General features: G+C 33.7%; 2 protein-coding genes and 1 long non-coding RNA gene across 3 annotated transcripts; 1 reads left to right on the forward strand and 2 right to left on the reverse strand.

The window, feature by feature from the left end:
• Positions 1-2,783: 2,783 nt before the first annotated feature.
• On the reverse strand, positions 2,784-5,133 carry LOC125682284 (kappa-type opioid receptor-like). The gene is made up of 2 exons (XM_048922751.2): positions 3,950-5,133; positions 2,784-3,689 (listed from the first exon to the last, which is right to left on the reverse strand). The coding sequence occupies exons 1-2, from the start codon at positions 4,972-4,974 to the stop codon at positions 3,542-3,544; spliced, it is 1,173 nt and encodes a 390-aa protein (XP_048778708.2). The 5' UTR covers positions 4,975-5,133; the 3' UTR covers positions 2,784-3,541.
• A 707-nt stretch (positions 5,134-5,840) lies between these two features.
• Positions 5,841-10,351, forward strand: LOC130051836 (uncharacterized). Its single transcript, XR_008800103.1, has 2 exons — positions 5,841-6,345; positions 8,947-10,351. It is a non-coding gene; the product is annotated as an uncharacterized LOC130051836 (long non-coding RNA).
• Positions 10,352-16,726: 6,375 nt separating this feature from the next.
• LOC125681888 (neuromedin-U receptor 2-like) lies at positions 16,727-18,640 on the reverse strand. Its single transcript, XM_048922141.2, has 2 exons — positions 17,275-18,640; positions 16,727-17,128 (listed from the first exon to the last, which is right to left on the reverse strand). The coding sequence occupies exons 1-2, from the start codon at positions 18,417-18,419 to the stop codon at positions 17,026-17,028; spliced, it is 1,248 nt and encodes a 415-aa protein (XP_048778098.2). The 5' UTR covers positions 18,420-18,640; the 3' UTR covers positions 16,727-17,025.
• Positions 18,641-20,048: the final 1,408 nt, after the last annotated feature.

Consider the following 20,048-nt stretch of genomic DNA (forward strand, 5'->3'; position numbering starts at 1 on the left):
TAATAATTTTAGGATGCATGTCAAATGTAGCTGAGTGCTTAATAAAAATGTTGATATACAACATGTAGGTGTCACCATGATTCCTAGCATATAGATGGGTGCAAATACGAAACTAAGACACGTGGTCAGTTGCTGAAGAAATTCCGGTGAAAACATGCAGGGTCCCAATCTCTACCCAGAGTTATTGTTCCTTACACTCACTTGCACCTCTGTCAACGTCTCAAGGATTTTACAAGATTTTTGTAAAATGGCACGTATGCTCAAATAAAGTATGGTTTTGACTTCAGTTACAAAAATATACGTAAATAAATAAATATTGAGCAGATGTCAAGTTGTTTTGTGACACAAGAAGCATTGATTTGGGTTGAAACGTAGATATTGCGTAGTTCTATTGCACCAGGCCTATACATAGGATGTAGGTACATGAAGAATAAATAGTAATGAAAAAAAATATACAAATAGTTGCTTGTCCTACATTTTCCCGATATTTTATAAAATAGTTCTTAGTTTTATTAGCCGTAAAAAAAAAAAGTGGATTTACATGTGGAATAACATTGCTTATTTTGAGAGGTTAACAGAGGTGTAAGTGAGAGCAAGGAACGACAACTCTGGGTAGAGATTGGCAGGGTCCAGCAAAAGGTCTGTAGCTGTGAGGGAAGATGGATGGCCCCATATGAAAGGTAGATTTTTTAGAAGGGCAGATGGGGTTCTTGATTGTGCACAGTGTCTAAATCCCCATGTTTGGTACTGTGATGGTACGGGGGTGGTGCGGATTAGCCCAAATGAGAGAAAAGCAAAGCAAAAAAGGGGAACCTGCTCAGAGCATGTTTTGTGCACCAGCACTAGTATTTATAGATTACATGTAATTTAGGGTCATAATTTATTAACTACACTAATATGAAATACAAGTATGGACATAAAAGGGAAATATGATTTTTCATTAGTCTGACATAATCTGACTTTGATGTATACCCCCTATCCACATGTTTCAGAACCAAAGAAACTGTCCCCTGCCACCTTGGTCAAATGTTTTTCCTTTTGTTTAAGAATAAATGGCAAGTCGAACCCGACAATAAATTATTCGCTCAATACGGATTTTTAGCCGAGTTGCAACGAAGTTGAACTCGGCTATTGGTTTGGTGATGCGGGCGGATGGGCGGGCGTCAACAATTGGTTTCTGGATGATAACTCAAAAAGTTTACAATCTAATCAAATGAAACTTTGATATATTGTTGGGTACCAGGTAAGAAAGACCCCTATTAATTTTGGAGAAAAATGGTCAAAGGTCAAGGTCACAGTGACCGAAAATAGAATGAAAATTTCAGAAAAATTTGGTTTCCGGATGATAACTCAGAAAGTTTAAATCCGAATCAAATGATACTTAAAGATGTTGTTATGTACCAGGTAAGGAAGACTCCTATTGATTTTGGAGAAAAAAGGTCAAAGGTCAAGGTCACAGTGACCGAAAATAGATTGAAAACTTCAGACAAATATGGTTTCTGGACAGTAACTCGAAAAGTTTAAAACTGAATCAAATGAAACTTTGTTATATTGTTGGATAGCAGGTTAGGAAGACTTTGATTTTGGAGAAAAAAGGTCAAGGTCACAGTCCTAAAAAAGATTGAAAATTTTAGAAATATCTGGATCTGCATGATAACTCTAAAAGTTTAAATCCGAATATTCACAATTATAACTATGCCACATCATTCCTGACTTTACAATGTATCCCATGCAACTCGGCTCATGCACCCCTGGGTGCATATATTGATTTTTCTCGCATAATACGTGTTTTTTTTTCACGGCGTCATGTGACCAAGATCTGACCAATTAGATTTCAACAATTTTGTCTGAGGTGTGATAAGAGAAAAATGCTATCGTTTCAGGAAATTTAGTTAACTGACATGCTATTGTCCTCATGTAGTGTAGATTTATTTTTTTTTTTTATTTCATGACCCTAGAGCCCGAGGAGGTCCACAATAGGTGTGTAAAGAGTTACACCTTTAATGTTTCAGAATTCAGACATATCAGATTAGTAAGATGAGTCAAGTGAGCGCTGGGTCCGTAAGTCTCTTGTTGAAAAATATATATAGATTAGTTTTTCAATGCCAACTATTTAAAGCTTATAATGTAGTTATGTAATCAAATGTATGCATGGGGAAGAAATATGATACCTACTGTGTATTCTAAATTCCATTTGAAAATAATTCCAATTTTCATATTACTAGATATCTTTAAAAAAAATGATTAATTTTACTTGATTTTCCATGCTAAAGGCATCTTCACTAAACCCTCCTCTCTCTAATTTTTCTTTGGCTACAGAGTATTCGATTGGTGTACATATTACAGTAGCTACAGAATATTTGATTGGTTTACATATTACAGTAGCTACAGAATATTTGATTGGTTTACATATTACAGTAGCTACAGAGTATTCGATTGGTTTACATATTACAGCAGCTACAGAATATTCGATTGGTTTACATATTACAGCAGCTACAGAATATTTGTTTAGTTTACATATTACAGTAGCTACAGAATATTTGTTTGGTTTACAGTAGCTGAAATATGATCGTTATTTAAGATATGATATTTTTATCATATCAATAATTTATCAGCATGACTAAATTCTTATCAGTGCGTTATCTATCAAATTCAAGTTAATCTTAGTAGGGAAACCCCCCACGGTGATCAGCAATTTTACAAGAATAAAACTATTGGCTGTAAAAGGAGACAATCTGCACAGTATCATACGAAGTCATTCGGTATTTATAGATATAAAGATGTTACGTTGAAAATAATCACGTTTATGCAATTGAAAGGGTGTAGTAACTTCCTATAACATACATATAATCATATTTACACCACTGTTAATCTTGTCCAAGAACCTAGTCAAGTGAAATCAAGCTAATCTCATATCTGCACTGGATTCCTGAAATGAAAGTAAAGTTTTTTTCCTCGAGATTCAAAAAGTACAAATGTCGTGTTTTTTTTTCTTAGCTGTCCAGATGAGATAGATAGTCAAACGGTACAGTTTAATCGGCGGGTTTGATAAAAATCAGTTTGAAAGTATCTGTCAGGAAATGCACTGTTACATTATCACAACACTTGAAAATGTGGTCCCATAGCTATGAGTGGACTCGGACCCCTGACATAAATGGTGAGGTGATTTAGCCCCATTTTATGGGTGTACTAGATTTCATTTATGCTTTTGGGAATTATTTGTTCACCTTCTGTTTCCCTCCTGATAGAAAGCTGTCAACCAATTGCCATTGATCGTTCAATTCTAAACCAAATTTTAGGTATTACTTTTATTCACTTAGTATCTTCCAATAACAAATTACCACTTTGATTTGACGAGTGCGTTGTACAGTTGATTCGATTTCCTAGGCTCCTTATTCTCTGTTGTTGTCGAGTTTTTTTTAGTTGTTCCACACATGTAGTTTAACCATTACATTTATAAAAATCGCTTCACAGATATTTCATGGGAAAGGGCTTCCATTTAATAATCTAGACAATATTTTATTGTAAGTGTTCTGGTTTGTCAGGTCTCGCTCTGACTTCCCTCTGCTTCACCATGTAACACATTCCCGTTCGTGTGTCCGCTGTGTACAGTTATGGATTGAAATGAGCTTTCCATTGCGTCTATACTGTAAAGGGAATGTACTGACCAGGACGAGCCTCTTTGGTAGCTTTAAAAGAAAATAAACAATTACAGAAAACTCTCCTTTGGAGTCTTTAAATATTGCAATATTTGCAGTTTTAAACATTTCACAAATAGTCATTTTTGCTTACGATTTCCTCAATTCTCCTGGTAAGATATTAGCAAATGCTGGATATATTTCAGATCATATTTAAGAACTTTAAATTGCTTTTCGTAGAAATGTCTGTTACGTATTTAAACAGTGAAAAGTAGAATTTAATTTGTTATCTAGAAATTAAGGTATTTTACCTGGAATTACGTGAGTTGAATTTTAAAACTCCCCAAAATTTTCTCCTGAACTGTTGATTGGATAAGTTGTAAATAATGAAGTTCATAGCATAATTTGAAAATTGTAACAAATAAAAAATGGTCCGGATGAGATGTAGAACCGCCTCAGTATATTTGCTTTTCGGACGTTTGTCATAAGAGTCTACTATATAGTAAATAGATATCGGAGCAGTAGTAATAAGAAAATAGACACTTGTAACTAAAAGCATTGTTGTCAATCTCCTGTCGAATCTGTTCATACGATAATTAGTTGTTGAATTCTGGACGGTGTTTCTTCGAAATTGACGAGACCGTCTAAGGACGTGAATCATGACGGCGTTCATTGAAATCATGAGTAAAAACGGGAGAATAGAAACAAAGGTGAGATCAATCCAAACAAAGACGTATTCATCATAATTGAAGTACCGCGTGTTTAAAGACGTACAGTCAGTCTCATTTCCAGTATAGGTTATTCCATTCGTAATTAAAAGATGCATGTCTACACCACCCAATATTACCACGACTAGTATTATAAGACAGACACATTTACGTATTGAAATGAATCTCATATACTTGAGTGGAAACTTGGTTTTTAGGAACCTTTCGAACACAACACAAACGAGAACCCACGAAGAACACTGCATTGACCAATATATGACAAAGAGACTGATTTTACAGCCAGCTGGTCCTGTTAGTCGCAGATTGTAATCAAACGTATTCTTCACCCAGTATTGACTTAGACCAACACTTAAAACCGTCATGTCAAGTAGAGCTAAGGTAAATAGAAAAATATAAGGAGGCTTCTGTTGGAAATTCATTTTCTTTAAGGCTATGATAATCAGCGTGTTTCCTGTCATTCCAATTATGAACAGAACGGGAGAGATAATTTTCCATATGTTGTTTGCTTTTTCGTTCAGATCCTCGTATGTATTCAAATCAACCGTAGTATTAGTCACGTCTTGGATCGTAGAATCCATTGTGTGGTTGTTATCCGTTACATTCTCCATTTCAAAAATGTTCCAAAACGGAAGTGATTTCCCATAAATTGTGAATCAAAACATGGACGGTTATCCCTGAAAAACGGCAACAATTATTAACGTCACAACTCATGGAGCAGATTCACTATAATAAGGTGTAATTTCCTATCAGGAAACAGGGTGCATGCTGGGTCGCTTGTCTATTTGTCAATGTAGCGCTGCACGATAGGATCACAAACAAACGCTGATCATCAAATATTTCAAATGATCGGCAGGCGATTATTTGGCTACTGTTATCTAAGTCGTATTTACACGGTGCTTCTAATTAAACTTATAATTAGACTTCAAACAGATGTACATTCTATCGTTATATAAAAAAATTATATTTACACGTAAACAAAAAATATACAGGTATATATATATATATATATATATATATATATATATATATATATACTGTGATTTAATTTTAAAACCATTTGGATATATATATATATATATATATATATATAAATAATAATAATAAAAGTCAAGAAACACAAAACTCGAATAACATTTATAACAGTGAAATGTTATTCGAGTTTTGTGTTTTGTATCAAATACCGAATTCTTTATTTACAATATATATATATATATATATATAAAGCACTAAATAATCACAACTAGGTACTGAAAATTGTCGCCCCAGCCCGGGGTCGAACCAGCGACGTACGGCACCCACCGCCTAGCAAGATTGTCAAACCAGTGCGTAAGTCCACTCGGCCACAACGACTTCCCTAAGAAAGGAAGCTTTGTTATGCTCCTAAAGCGCTACTTATACACACTGTTGCAATCCCACACAGTCGCTGTGTCATTCAGAGTATCGTTTAGATCCTAGGGGTAAACATAAGGTTGGGTGTTATAATTGTTTGTTTGTGCTTTATATTAAATATTCTATACAATTGCATCGAGAGATCCACTCTCCTTATAAAATATCTTAAACACTGAATGACACAGCGACTGTGTGGGATTGCATCAGTGTGTATAAGTAGCGCTTTAGGAGCATAACAAAGCTTCCTTTCTTAGGGAAGTCGTTGTGGCCGAGTGGACTTACGCACTGGTTTGACAATCTTGCTAGGCGGTGGGTGCCGTACGTCGCTGGTTCGACCCCGGGCTGGGGCGAAAATTTTCAGTACCTAGTTGTGATTATTTAGTGCTTTATATATATATATATATATATATTCTTTCTGTTAAATCGCTATCTATGCTGAATACATGTATGAAAAAGTGAAGTGAAACTGTGATCGATCTCATAATTACTATTTAAAAACAAGGAGCCCTGGACACACCAGTGGTGAGATCTGGTTCCTAGGAGGAGTAAGTACCCCCTATTGACCGGTCACAGTCGCCATGTATGTACATGTATGTATATCTAAACTATTTTTTAAATGTATGCATATTGTAAAAATAGAAATATCAAAATGATGATAACGTTCAGCCACTGTCAGTGACTGTGACTGAGTATTGGTTTTGATCAAAAGAGGAATTTCCAATCGAGTTACTTCCCTTCAGAGGTCACAGAGTAAAATCAACTCTTGCCTTCTTTAACTAGACCATTATCTACCTCACTTTCTCTGCAAGTGAAATTAGTGACCTTCAAAGTAAACTATTATTCACTTAAAATTCAATGTTCCGAAATCTTATCAGTATTTAAAAAATGAAATAAAGAGCTTTGTTGCGATTGTACATCACTCTTCACCAAGGTTTTCCCAGTCGTTCTTTCAATAATTTAAATTGCATGCAGATCTGGAAAATGAAGAATGAATCTCTATCACTTGTGAAAGTAGTATCATATTAAAACACACTTCTCAGATTTAAATCTTATTATATTCAGCACTAAAGAAATCAAATTAACGCGTGTCAACCGAAACGTGACTTGAACTGTTCTTTATTAAAAGGGACATGATTACGTGAAGGAACCCGAAACAATACAATAATGGTACTTGAAAATCCAAGGTCGAAACTCAAGGCCGAAACAATACAATAAAGCTACAACTAGAAAATAAATTCAAGGCTGAAATGAAGTAAGATCGAATAATACGCATAATTAGCAATGAACAAATTAAATCAAAGCGAGTCAACCAAAGGAAACGAACCAAGCAATACAAATACACGCATACAAAAACATAAGTAATAAAGAAATAGGAGGGGGAGTAAAAAAAAATGAAGCAGACAAGAAAATCGTTATGCAGGTGGATCAATATGATGAAGTGAGTCATAATGATAGGACTGGATTCCAACAACACCCTATACACTTACAAGTGTCGGATCCAAGGTCAAATGCAAAATTTATATAAAGCACTAAATGGCCATCGACATGAAGAAAGAGACAAATCCAAGGGACGGCATGCCTCTGCCTCCGGAAAACCGATAACAAAGTTTTACATGAAAGAGTGAAGGTCACTTTTTGGTTGACTCGTTTTACTTTGATTTATATAGTACTAAATGAAAGGTGGACACAACGAACAGCGATCTATCTCATAACTCCCACAAGCAATACAAAATAGAGAGTTTGGCAAACACGGGCCCCTGGATATACCAGAGGTGGGATCAGGTGCCTAGAAGGAGTAGCATTCCTGTCGACCGATCACATCCTCCGCCATGAGCCCTATATCTTTATCAGGTAATCGAAGTTATCCGTAGTCAAAATCAGTGGTCAAGAACGGCCTAACAATCGGTTTCAAACACGTCAGACAGCATTTCACCTAATGATAGGTTGTATTGGCAATCTAGATCATTATAACTACCATAGAATTGTTGACTTTAAACGAGACTGTTGCAACCCCCTGTGACATTATAACATTAACAACTTATTTGTCAATAGCCTGCCTCGATTCACAATCTGATCATACGCAGAACAAGCTCTTGCGTATCGAATCAGTTGAGATTTAAAACACCATATGCAGATGATAATGGAATGTTGCTACATAAATATGGGAAGTTGACGGTGGAGATTCTAAAATCATCCTGTTTGTCATAAAGCGAAGTCGTTAGTTTGCCGTTAATATCTACTTTCAATAAAATATCTAAGTACGAAGCATATGTGGAGAACTTCGTGGTGTCTATTATCTCGAGTTCACAGAGATATATCAAATCGACATAGGAATGAAAACGATTATTGTCAATAGATAAAACTTCGTCGATATATCTAAGTGTGAAGTTGAAGGCCACAGTAAGATATTTCTTCTTCTCATGTAGAAGCTTTAGAATATAATATAATTAAACGTACGGCTTATCTTTCACTGTAAGGCACGGACCCATCAAGTGCTTGTACCCGCAAATAAAAATTGGGATACAGTAATAATGAAGAATATTGTGCACATCTGTCCTTTCTATAAGGGTGTACAATTTTTGTAATTCTAATTGCAAATGTAAATAATCAATGATTGTTTTATGATGTAACACATTTTTAAATATTATTGTATAATCCTTTAGGTATTATACCATTGTTTCAATATGCATTACTTTTGTCTGCTTGTACTTTTAGGTTCTTTTATTCCCTGCCTTTATTTACCAAATAAACGACCATTTCTATTCCCCTAATGAGTGTTACGTTGTCTTTCTTGTATTAGACCCTCCACCTCCACTCCAATCACAACATAAAAAATAACGACATTTTGGCTTGTGTCCATTTTTGGCCTCTTTTGCACCACCTGTTTCCAATAAAGATTCATATTGTAAGTTATCGCATTTGCGTTTTGTAACAATATTATGGCTGGGAGAACATTGTTGTTTATGACACTTTAATATTTCGCATTTCTAGTCAATGCGGGTGTGTCTCCTAGCTAATTTGTTTCTGTATTTATTTTTAAGACTCGCATGTTTTCGTCATTTTAGATAAATGACAAGCTTTTAAACCTTAACATGTTTTCTTTTATGATTACATGAAAACACACTAATCTACAATGCTGGTTTGGATTAATAATAGCACGGTTTTAACATAATAATATTATATCTAATCAGGTATCCATAGAAAGCTCTTCCTCAGCACCAAGGTACATGTAAGTAAATGTTGATCTGGGGTTACCGGTATTTGGGAAACGGAGAGAACGGTCACGAGTTCCTTATTGGATGAAAGAAAGAAACATTATAAGCTGATTCTTGGTCTAAATGTTGCTTAAAGACAGACAATGTGCCAAAAATATTTAATCGGGCTTACTTGCAATTGGCAGAGACAGTAACTTTATAATGGAGAGAGAAAAGTTCATGCACCAGACAGGATATCACTTCCAGTAAAGTCTTAAGAAAATATAATAATTTCTTAAGATGCGTATCGATTTATCACAAGCAAATAATGACCGAGCTATCATTTTTCATTATTGTAAGTGTGCCTCTCCAAACCTGAATTATTGGTTGTCTGGCATGTGACAGTTTGAATACCGAATTGCAAATAAGGAAGTTTGAGAATTTAAAAAATAGAAATGACAATGACAGGGTGTCTTGGGGAGCGTTGGTTACCCAACACGTCCTTTACATTTACACCTTTTATTGTTCTTGAATAATTTACAATTTTGCACCCTGAGAACATCAATAAATACCTCTTTTCCCATAGTCTAACAACTTTAATCTGTTTAAATTGAGCCCCGTTATCACAAAATCTATCTAAACTGTCAGTACTATCTTATTAAAATTTTAGACTATGTCATGTCTGCATAAATGAACAGCAAATAACTTGTTGAAATTTTTATCAACATTTTGAGATACGAAAGTTCACAATCAGCTGAAACGTTAATTTCCTTGTTTAAAACTCTCCTTATCAATATCTTTCAAAATACTTGCATATAGTTTATAATATTACTGCTTAACGTCACAGCAGTATTTTCCTGCAAGTTTTCATGCATGATCCATCAAATTCCTTTTTGTAAAACACACAATGTATTGTTATTGATGAAAATTTACGTATTTCTTTCTTATCTTACTCCTTTTCTATGTAAGATTTTAATATACTGCACAGAAGTATCTCTGGAAGTTAAAGTGATATCTCTATTACATTTTCTGAAGGAGATACCTCTAACTTTAAAAGATATCTCTTTAACTTTGAGAGATATCTCGTAAAGTTAGAGAGACATCTCTTTAAGTTAAAGATATATCTAAGAGATATCTCTTTACCGATGCAAAAGAGATTTATCTTAAAGTTAGAGATATCTTTTTCAGAAAATGTAATAGAGATATCTCTTTAAGTTAAAGACATGACCTTAATGAATTGACTACAACGGTTACTCCCGTGTATGACTTTCGCCTTTTGTATGACGTATTAGGGGTGCACATGATCTAAAAAGCTGAATATGTAGAGGAGGTTCTCTCTACCGTGTTGAACAGTAGATCTAGTATATGTGTTGTACAAAGTAAATAAATGATAATATATATGTATCAGACGTTTGTATTTTTCATTCATATATACATGTGTCACATATGTGCACATCGAAAGCCGAAAATACCTGCATCTCTTCAATTCCAACTTCTGCGATGAAACACAATTTTGGCGCGCTTCCCCTTTGGAGGGCATTCCGTGAGCTTTAATATGAATAATTTTTAAAAATCAAATCAGACATCTCTTTCAATACGCAACTTCCGAGATATCAGCTCTTCTGTGATAAAGGTATGTTCAGTGTTCTGTTGAATGCTTGGGTGGGTACAAGACGTATACATATACTATAGACTAGCTATGTAAATACGGATGAAAGTAATGAAAGTATATATTTTGTTGATATCAGCCGTTGGTATACATTAAACAGACCATATGGAGAATATTTGATTGAATTAGGCCATTAAATTAAATATGAAATTATTTTTTATTTCCTCTTCTGCACGAGTGATATTTTAAAGAAAGAAAAATGGTGATTATCGATTTTTGTTTGAACTATTTTATTATTAGATACTAATAAACTTATTAATATTGTGTGTCCCTGCAGTTAGGGTGGTTGCATGATGTCTGATAATCGGCCTTTAGGCAATATATGAAGGCAGCGATAAGCATTTGTACCCACCGCGTGTGGACGATAGTATGTTTTGTGTCTCACTGTTCGTAAGAGTTCTACAAAGGGAAAGAACTATTGGGCAACTCGAAAATTGCGTATTAGAGAGATATCTCTCTTGAATTCGGAAAGAGATATCGTTTCTGTTTTAAGAGATATCTTTCATTCAAAATCTTGTAAAGATATCTCTTAAAGTGAAAGAGATATCTCTTTAACTTAAAGAGAGATCTCTTTATCTTAAAGAGATATCTTTCTAAGTGAAAGATATTTCTCTCAGTCAAAGAGATATCTCTCTAAGTGAAGGAGGTATCTCTCAAACTAAGAGAGTTTAAAGAGATATCTCTTATTTTAAAGAGATATCTCTTAAATTTAATAGATATCTCTCAAAGTTGAGAAACATCTCTTAACCTTAAGAGATATCTCTTTAAAGTAAGAGATATATCTCTAGATTAGAGAGATATCTCTCAAAGTTAAAGAGATAGCTCTTTTTCGAATAAATAGTAAAAAGACTTGCCATATGATTGCAGTCTTATTCATATACCTGGTAAACCCACTCCTCAGGAATTTAGAGAATACACGTGCTCGATATGTTATAAAGTACAGGTTATCATCGCACTCTTTAAAATAGCAGTTGAGTCAGGTAGATATGAAAGTACTACAGGAAATGAACGAATACATAATTCATACAACTTCAGATATATTAGGGTTTTTCCCTGTGTTTAAATACTCTGTTTATAGTATGTAAAGGTCCAAGTACATAAAAGTGTCATTACACGAGCTAGGAGACCATCTGCATTTAAACTAGTTCAACTGTACATGTATAGCTTAAACAATGTTCCGGAGTTTTGCGACCCTAGAAACTACTTATACATGTATAAAGCAAACAAGATGTATCTCCTAATTGTCATGTAGTCCATTTCTGCCATCTTTTTTTTCAACATTATGCATTGTATATTGTCCATCACCTAATTTGTATACTCTCTGACGTGTTTCATACTATTACTTATTAGGTTTGTCACTGACTATCTACTGAATGTCGGGATTTAAAAGTCCATTATGATAGAAGGCGAAGCCTCGCTTCGCCTCGCCTTTTATGGTCTTTAACAACCCGACAGTTTTTTGTAGACAGTAACAAACCTTGTAATTTTTTAAAGACAAAATGTGTTATATGTAAAACATGTATAAGAAAGAAGTACAATTAAACAGACGGTACGCCATGTTCGCGTCTAAATGCTACTCACCGTCTAAAGAAATTTAGACAACAATCACGTGACGCGTTTTATCCAATGACGGCGTCATTCTACGTCGTTCGAGGCAAAACAACGTTATGCCGTTTTTAACATACTGTTGACGTCGGATTACTCGATTATCTTGATTATAGGGCTCATGGCAGGTGTGACCGGACAACGGAATGCTTACTCCTCCTTGACGCCTGATTCCCTCTCTGGTATGCCCAGGGGTCCATGTTTGCCCTTCTCTTAATTTTGTATTCTTTGTGGGAATTATGAGATTGATCGCTGTTCGTTATATTCGCCTTTCATTTAATATGCCAGTCAATGGGACGAATGAATGAGTTACCGTACCTACAATGGACTCCAAAACTTCACTTAAACTCTTACAACCATTGATACATTGCTGTATCCAGTAAATATTTTACCAAGCCCCTATCTTTGCTCCTCACGAAAATATTAACTACTGTGAAGGAGAAACTTGAAACGTATTGTACCACAATATATGCCAGGAGTTATGACACGCCGCTTTTACATTTATTCCTCAGTCTTTAAATATATCTCATAAATTTTATAAGATATCTCATAAAAGTTATAAGATATTTTCAAAAGTTTATGAGATATCTTGTATTCTTTATAAGATACACGTATCTTATAAAAGATACGAGATATCTTACATTTTTTTCTTTGTAAGATATCTTATAAAACATATCAGACACCTTATATGTTTTATAAGATATCCCATAAACTTTATAAGACACCTTGTATATTTTATGAGATATATCATATATGAATTTTTATGAGATATCTTATAAAACATATAAGATATGTTTTATAAGATAACTTATAAAAATTGTAAGATGTATTATAAAAGTTATAAGATATCTTATAGGAGAAAGTTCATAAGATATCTCATATATTTTATAAGATATCTCATAAACATTATGAGATCTCTTGTTTAATATACAATATATCTTATGAAGTTTATGAGATATGTTATATAGTTTATGAGATTTCTAATAAACTGTAAATTATATGAGATATCTTATAAAATAAATGAGACATCTTATAAAATTTCTTTTATAAGATCTCTTATAAAAGTTATAAGATATCTTATAAAGTTTATGAGATATCTTAAAAAGAGTATGGGATATCTTATAAATATTCATTTATGAGATATTTTTTAGAATATATGAGATATCTTATAAAGTTTATGAAATTTCTAATAAAACATATAAGATATCTTATATGTTTTATGATATATCTTATAAAACAAATTTATAAGATATCCTCTATTTTGCAAAAGATATTTCATAAACTTTATAAGATATCTTGTTTGATATATAAGATATCTTATAAAGTTTATGAGACATCTTATATAGTTTATAAGATATATAATATATTTCATGAAATATCTTATAAACTGTAAATCATATGAAATCTATTATAGAATTTATAAGATATCTTATCAAATATAGAAGATATCTCATAAAACATATAATATCTTTAAACTATAGAAATATAAATATGGCGTGTGGATTTTTAGTAAATTTGAAATCACAAAACTTTTCTCATATCAACAACATCAAAACGTATGAGTTTTCAAAACTTTACACGACCACCTCTCATGATATATTAAAGACTATACTTTTTGACATTATAGACAGTTGCTTCTTCAATAAAAATGAAAAAATGGAATATTCATATGTTGTGATCAGTCATTCAAAAAACTACTCTGGTTCTACGCACAAGCATACTGAAGTTGGCATTAAAAAGATGCTGGAGTTCCTCATTGGCAATGTCTTTGTAGTCTTTGGTGAACAGGTCTTCCAACAGTCTATTGGAATTCCCATAAGCACTAGAATTGTGCTTCTTTATTGGCTGACCTGTTTTTGTATTCCTTTGAGGCAGAATTTATTCAAAAGCTTCTACAGGAGAAAAAAAAATATCTTTCTATGGCCTTAACATTTTCATTCATATGTCGATTCGATATATCCCAGTGAACTCGAAATAAAAGACACCACAAAGTTTTCTACATCTGCTTCATACTTAGATATTTTATTGAAAGTAGACATTAACACTTCCCATATTTATGTAGCAATATTCCATTATCACCTGCATATGGTGTTAATTCAATACACAAGAGTTTGTTCTGCATATGATCAGTTATTCTAAATCGAGGCAGGCTACTGAGAAATAAGTTGAAATTACAAGGGTGTCAACAGTCTCGTTAAAGTCAGTATTTTGCAAAATGCATGGTCATTATAAGGATAAAATTTACCAAACCAATACTACCTATCATTGGGTCAAATGCTATCTGTCGTGTTTCATACCACTGATTTCGACTATGAATTACTCCGTTTCCCTGATCAAGATATTAGGGTCAAGGAGGGTGTGACCGATCGACAGGGAATGTTTATTCCTCCTAGGCACATGATCTCACTTCCGGTATGTCCAGGGGTCCATGTTTGCCCAACTCTTAAATTTGTCTTCTTTATAGGAGTAATGAGATTAATCACTGTTCGTTATCTTCACCTTTTCAAACATTAGTATCAAAATCCATATTTACCAAGAGACACAAGATAGAGATTTTTTTTTTTTTTTTTTTTTGATTTGTAGAAAAGTAAATACATGTATCACAATATCTATTACATAATATGCACATATTTCATCTCTTTCAAACATTGTCTTTAATCAAATAGGTTTCCGACGATTTAGCAAATAAAAAATCAAATTGCATCTCCAGGCCCAGTCGAAAGTCAATATTTGAACATGCTCACCAAGTTAAAAAAAAATACAGGTTAGGCCACACCAATTTGTAAAATAGTTCTTCGGATTTTCAAACAAAAAAAGTGAGGCGAGAGGGCGAAATTATTTTACAAATATTATTTTTAATTTTGGAGATAAAAATTATGAGGCGAGCGAATACAAGAAATATAAATATTTTTAATTTAATTAAGTGTGATTTTAAAAAGCGGGCGCCTAAAAATAAAGATCTAAAATCATCAGATATCATTTGTTTATCACATAAACTTAATATTTTAACTGATAAGGTCTTTTTGAAGAATTTTATTTAAGTTTCATTTCTACAAACTTTCGATTCAGAGATATGCATATTGCTAGGGACACATCCAGTTTTGACATTCATTGCAAATGCAATATCCATTGCATCGCTTTGAGCATTTTCTTGAATTTTGATATGACATCACCAAACCTTTTGTGAATTTGTCATTAACTGTCGGTCCGGTTTAAAATAGTCATCGATCAGTACCCCTTGCTTGTTGTAAGAGGCGAATAAATGGGGCGGTCCTTCAGATAGGACTGCAAAAACTGAGATCCTTGTCACAGCAGGTTTGGCACGATAAAGATCCCTCAGTGCCATAAGCGCTGAACATAGGCCTAAATTTTGCAGCCCTTCACCGGCAATGGTAATGTCTTCATGTGAGTGAAATATTCTCAAGAGAGACTTCAGTCAATATATAGGCTAATCAAACAATCAATCATACGCTATCAATGTTCTCTAAATAGTGGCATCGAATAGTGCTTCAAAAGTTTCATCGGCTTCCGGTTCGATTCCAGCATAAGGAACAACTTCCAATCCAGTGTTATGAAGTATCGTACATATTAAGATAGACATCATGAATAACTTAACCGTATTACACAGGAAATTTCTCGAGAGCCCGCGCTTCTGTCATTTGTCAGCATATACATCAAGGTTATTTGTGCGCTTGTTGTAAAAACTAAAAAAAAAATATTTACGGATATTTTTGAACACGCGGGCGGATATTATTTTTTGATAATATTATAATTTGGATTTGTTACAAATAGAAGCGGCGAATCCGACGAACTAGATTACAAATTGGCATGGCCTTAGTATCATTAAAAAATTTAATAAAGAATTTATGATATTTGTCTTTAGTCGAAACAACTGGAATTCATTGCACTTGCTCTAATACATGTACATATACACAAAAAAATTGTTTTGGGTATTTTAATTAGCCATCTGTTATTCATCACTTTATTCATATTCCGATTAATGCAAAACTCAATCCGATTTAAATCCGCCGAATTAGAATAAAAATAAAACGAGGACGAAAATTTCTCAATTTATACACAAATAATTGATGCTACGTGATTTTCAATTTTTAAAAATCATTGTAGTTATGGGGGTTTCGTTTTGTTGGAATGGGGGTGCATTCTTATGTATACTAAATATAATATCGAAATACATGTATTCCCTCTGCATTTAGTTCATTTTTATCAATGAAAAACATTTTAATGTACATGTATTTTAAAATTAGGAAAAATAAACCTTGTCGAAAATATCTTCAGAAAAAGAAATTTTTCCATCAAAAATGTTGTATCACAATGCATTCTGGGCATATAATTTTAAATGTATTTTAAGCGTTTGATTTAAAAGGAGTTCAAGTGGACTACAGATATTAAGCAAACCTCAAAAACACTAGATTGAAGACAGACACGATGTCTAGCACATGTGAAGTAGTGCAGGTATGATGTAATAAATAACAAATAATCACAAATACTACAAATTTAAAAGACAACACGACTCTTAAATAACATTCTAACAGAGATCATCAATGAGACATGTCCGCCATGCAGAAAGTGACTAGATTTACCAATCTTACAACAATGTAGTAATTGTAGTATATCACCAGCAAAAAAATCCAACTGTTCTAAAGTTAGGATTTGTCGCATCTCATTCTTCTGAAGACATAACAGAACTTTAGTGGTATCCTACGAAACAATGCGTTCAATCAATGTCCAAAACACGACATCAAACACATTTGTCCTGGAAAAGATGAGTCCAAGTTTCCATTTCATTCCCCTGAAGACATGTCATCCATTTCCTTGCTAGTCTCCGACACGACGGATATTTCTGTTGTTTGAACACTGTATACAAAGTCGTTCTTCGAGGATTTCCTTTGGTAAAAAAAAAAAGTAAACATAAATTTGTTGGACGGTGGAACAAGTTTGAAAACTAATATTTTGGAATTTTATCTTTTCAATACATGAACAGAAGTTTCGTTCAATCAATATACAATATATTTGAATTCATGTATACTCACCTTTTCTTTTCCGCTGTCCTGCATCTGATAACGAGCAAGAATTTTTTCCGAAATCTTTCATTGGTTAAATTATACAAAAAGAAATTGATGGTGTAATTTGTGAACTGGAAAATATAGGAAGTGGACCATACAACGTCCATTTTCGCACTTCCGAGATCGGTGAGGTTTTTCTGATAAGAATCCACAATAAAATAGATACTTATGGGCAGTGTAGCAACGAGGAAATATACACTAGTGCACAGCAACATTCTGGTTAATTTCACGTCGAATCGATTCAGTTTCTTGTTTGTCTGTCTATTCTTGACAGTACTTTTTCGGAAATGTCTAGACTGTCGGAAAACGCGGATTATGGTTATGTTCATCACGATCATGAGTAGAAAGGGCACCACCGAGAGGACGGAGAAGTCAATGTATGTAAAGACAAACTCTTCAAAGTTAAAGTATTTGTCTGTCAGTGAATTGCACTCTATCTCTGAACCATCCATAGTTAAGCCGTTTGTCCAGAAATAGTGCAAATCAACCCCTGCCAGAATTATCATCAGAAAAACAACTAAAACTGAACATCTCTTCACGGTGACTATCCGTGGATATCGGTATGGGAAATTAGTTTTTATGCAACGCTCCAAGACAATGCAGACTAGAATCCATGAAGATAGTTGCATGGACCAATAAATAAAAAACAAATTAAATTTGCAACCAAAATTTGTCAGCGCACGAATGTCTACTGAAAAGGTCTCTTTGATCCAGTACCTGCTAAGTCCAACACTAAGAACCAAGATATCACTCAAAGATAGAACAAACAGAAGAAACAATGGCGGCCTCTTGTGAAGCTTCATCTGCTTCAGAACGACGATTGTTAACGTATTACCGATCACACCGACTACGAACAGCACTGGTGAAAGCACAACCCAAAGGTATTGGGAAATGTCCTCCAGGAAATCCGTGTAGGGATCGGACCCCATTGAAATGTTCATAGACGATGTCATATTGGTAGAGGAATCAATTGGCCATTCAGTGGATGAATTTGAAAATAATTTCTGTCCAGAATCAGAATGAAACTGTGTCGTATTGTTAACAGGTGTCATTCTGTCGTGAAAGAGTCGGCCATGGTCAATGGAGAGTCCCTCGTACACCTTCCTCAGCATGTGGACAGATTGTCACACCAGGAAGATATAGCATACGCTCACTCATGGTGATCGTAATCTTATCGAATAACTTACCAGAAGTACTTCAAACGTTAGGCCTAGGCTGATTGACAGTTGCACTATCTTTTGTTAACTCCCACTTGAACTACTGAACATAATTCTATGCACCGCGTGCAGTCCATCTAAAAATCAACTCCTCTACTGAAGGTTTATCTCTGAAATAAATTCATCATGTGTTGTGAATCGGCTGAAAAACAGTCTTGCAACAGGTACGACAAATTTGAAGATCTGCGTACATTTTATAGTATTCCTTATTAGATTAACCTTGATCTCAGCGTGTTTTACCCAGTAATGCTCTGCGATAATGTATCAAAACATATCTGTGATCCCTGATACAACAAATGATCTTCTTTTAATGAGCAAAAACCTAAGTTAATGCTGTCTAAGTTTTCTGAAAGTAAACAGTTTTTACCGCTTGATTTAAAAGATCAAATATGATGTAAAAAAATAATTAATACATGTGCCATTAAGATAAAAGGTTGGTTCATTAAACAAATACATATTACATAAGAATGTTGTGAGTAAGCAATAACTATGGCCCATAAACATAGCATCGGACTGTATTTGTCCTGTCTTCATCGGACTGTATTTGTCCTGTCTTCATCGGACTGTATTTGTCCTGTCTTCTTTGTAATGTTTTCCACTGATCATGATCATAGAAACGAAATGAAACCTTTTTAGAATGCTTCATCATCAGTGTGCAAAAGCCCGACTACTGATCATATCTATGTGTATGCAAGTGCGCTAAATTTATTTTCTGGAGTGCTATGAACTAATTTGAAACTTACTATATACTCATAAGTATATATTAGGAAACCCAATCGTTTGGCATTGTTAACTTACCTGCAACACTGCAAATCAACGTGCAGTAATCGAAAATTCGCATTGGCTAACATCTTAATTTTTTTTTCCTTTCTTATTCTTCATGGAAATGAAATTAAATTCATATTATAAATATATATCGGTACTTTGAAAGTATTCATATTAATATGAATAAAACCAGCCAGTTATTTAAAGATTAAATTCCTATGAATTATTTTTAGTCAAATAATTATGAAATTATTTGAATATTTTTTCCCCATAGTTTTGCAACCAATACCACATGCAGTAATTGATATAGGGTCTAAAAACATCAAATTTGTGTTGATAAATTGTTGAATTATGAGCTATTGCGATATAAGACTGTTGTCATTTTTGGGTTGCAGGAATATATATGAATTATTTAGTCATTTTAATTTTTCAAGGTTCTTTGGGGAAATACTATCTAATCCAGTTGATTTCATGTCATTAATTATCAATAATTTTTAGTCGTTTAGACATTAATAAATTCAGATAGATACTCTGCAAACTTCTTTTCTGGTGGACCAGTTCCATTTGGTGTTATAGGTTTGTTTGATACCTCTGCAAAATATTCCTTCCATATGTTGACTTTTTCTATTAAAGGAATGTTTCTATCAATATGTTTTTAACAGTATAGACTGATGTGGAATTGAGGAACTCGTCCCAATATGTGTTTCACAACTCATTCTTACATTATAAAACCTTGATAATCTGCAAGCTCATTTTTAT

This window comes from Ostrea edulis, chromosome 2 (assembly GCF_947568905.1).
Source record: "Ostrea edulis chromosome 2, xbOstEdul1.1, whole genome shotgun sequence".
In the NCBI taxonomy this organism is placed as follows: Eukaryota; Metazoa; Mollusca; class Bivalvia; order Ostreida; family Ostreidae; genus Ostrea; species Ostrea edulis.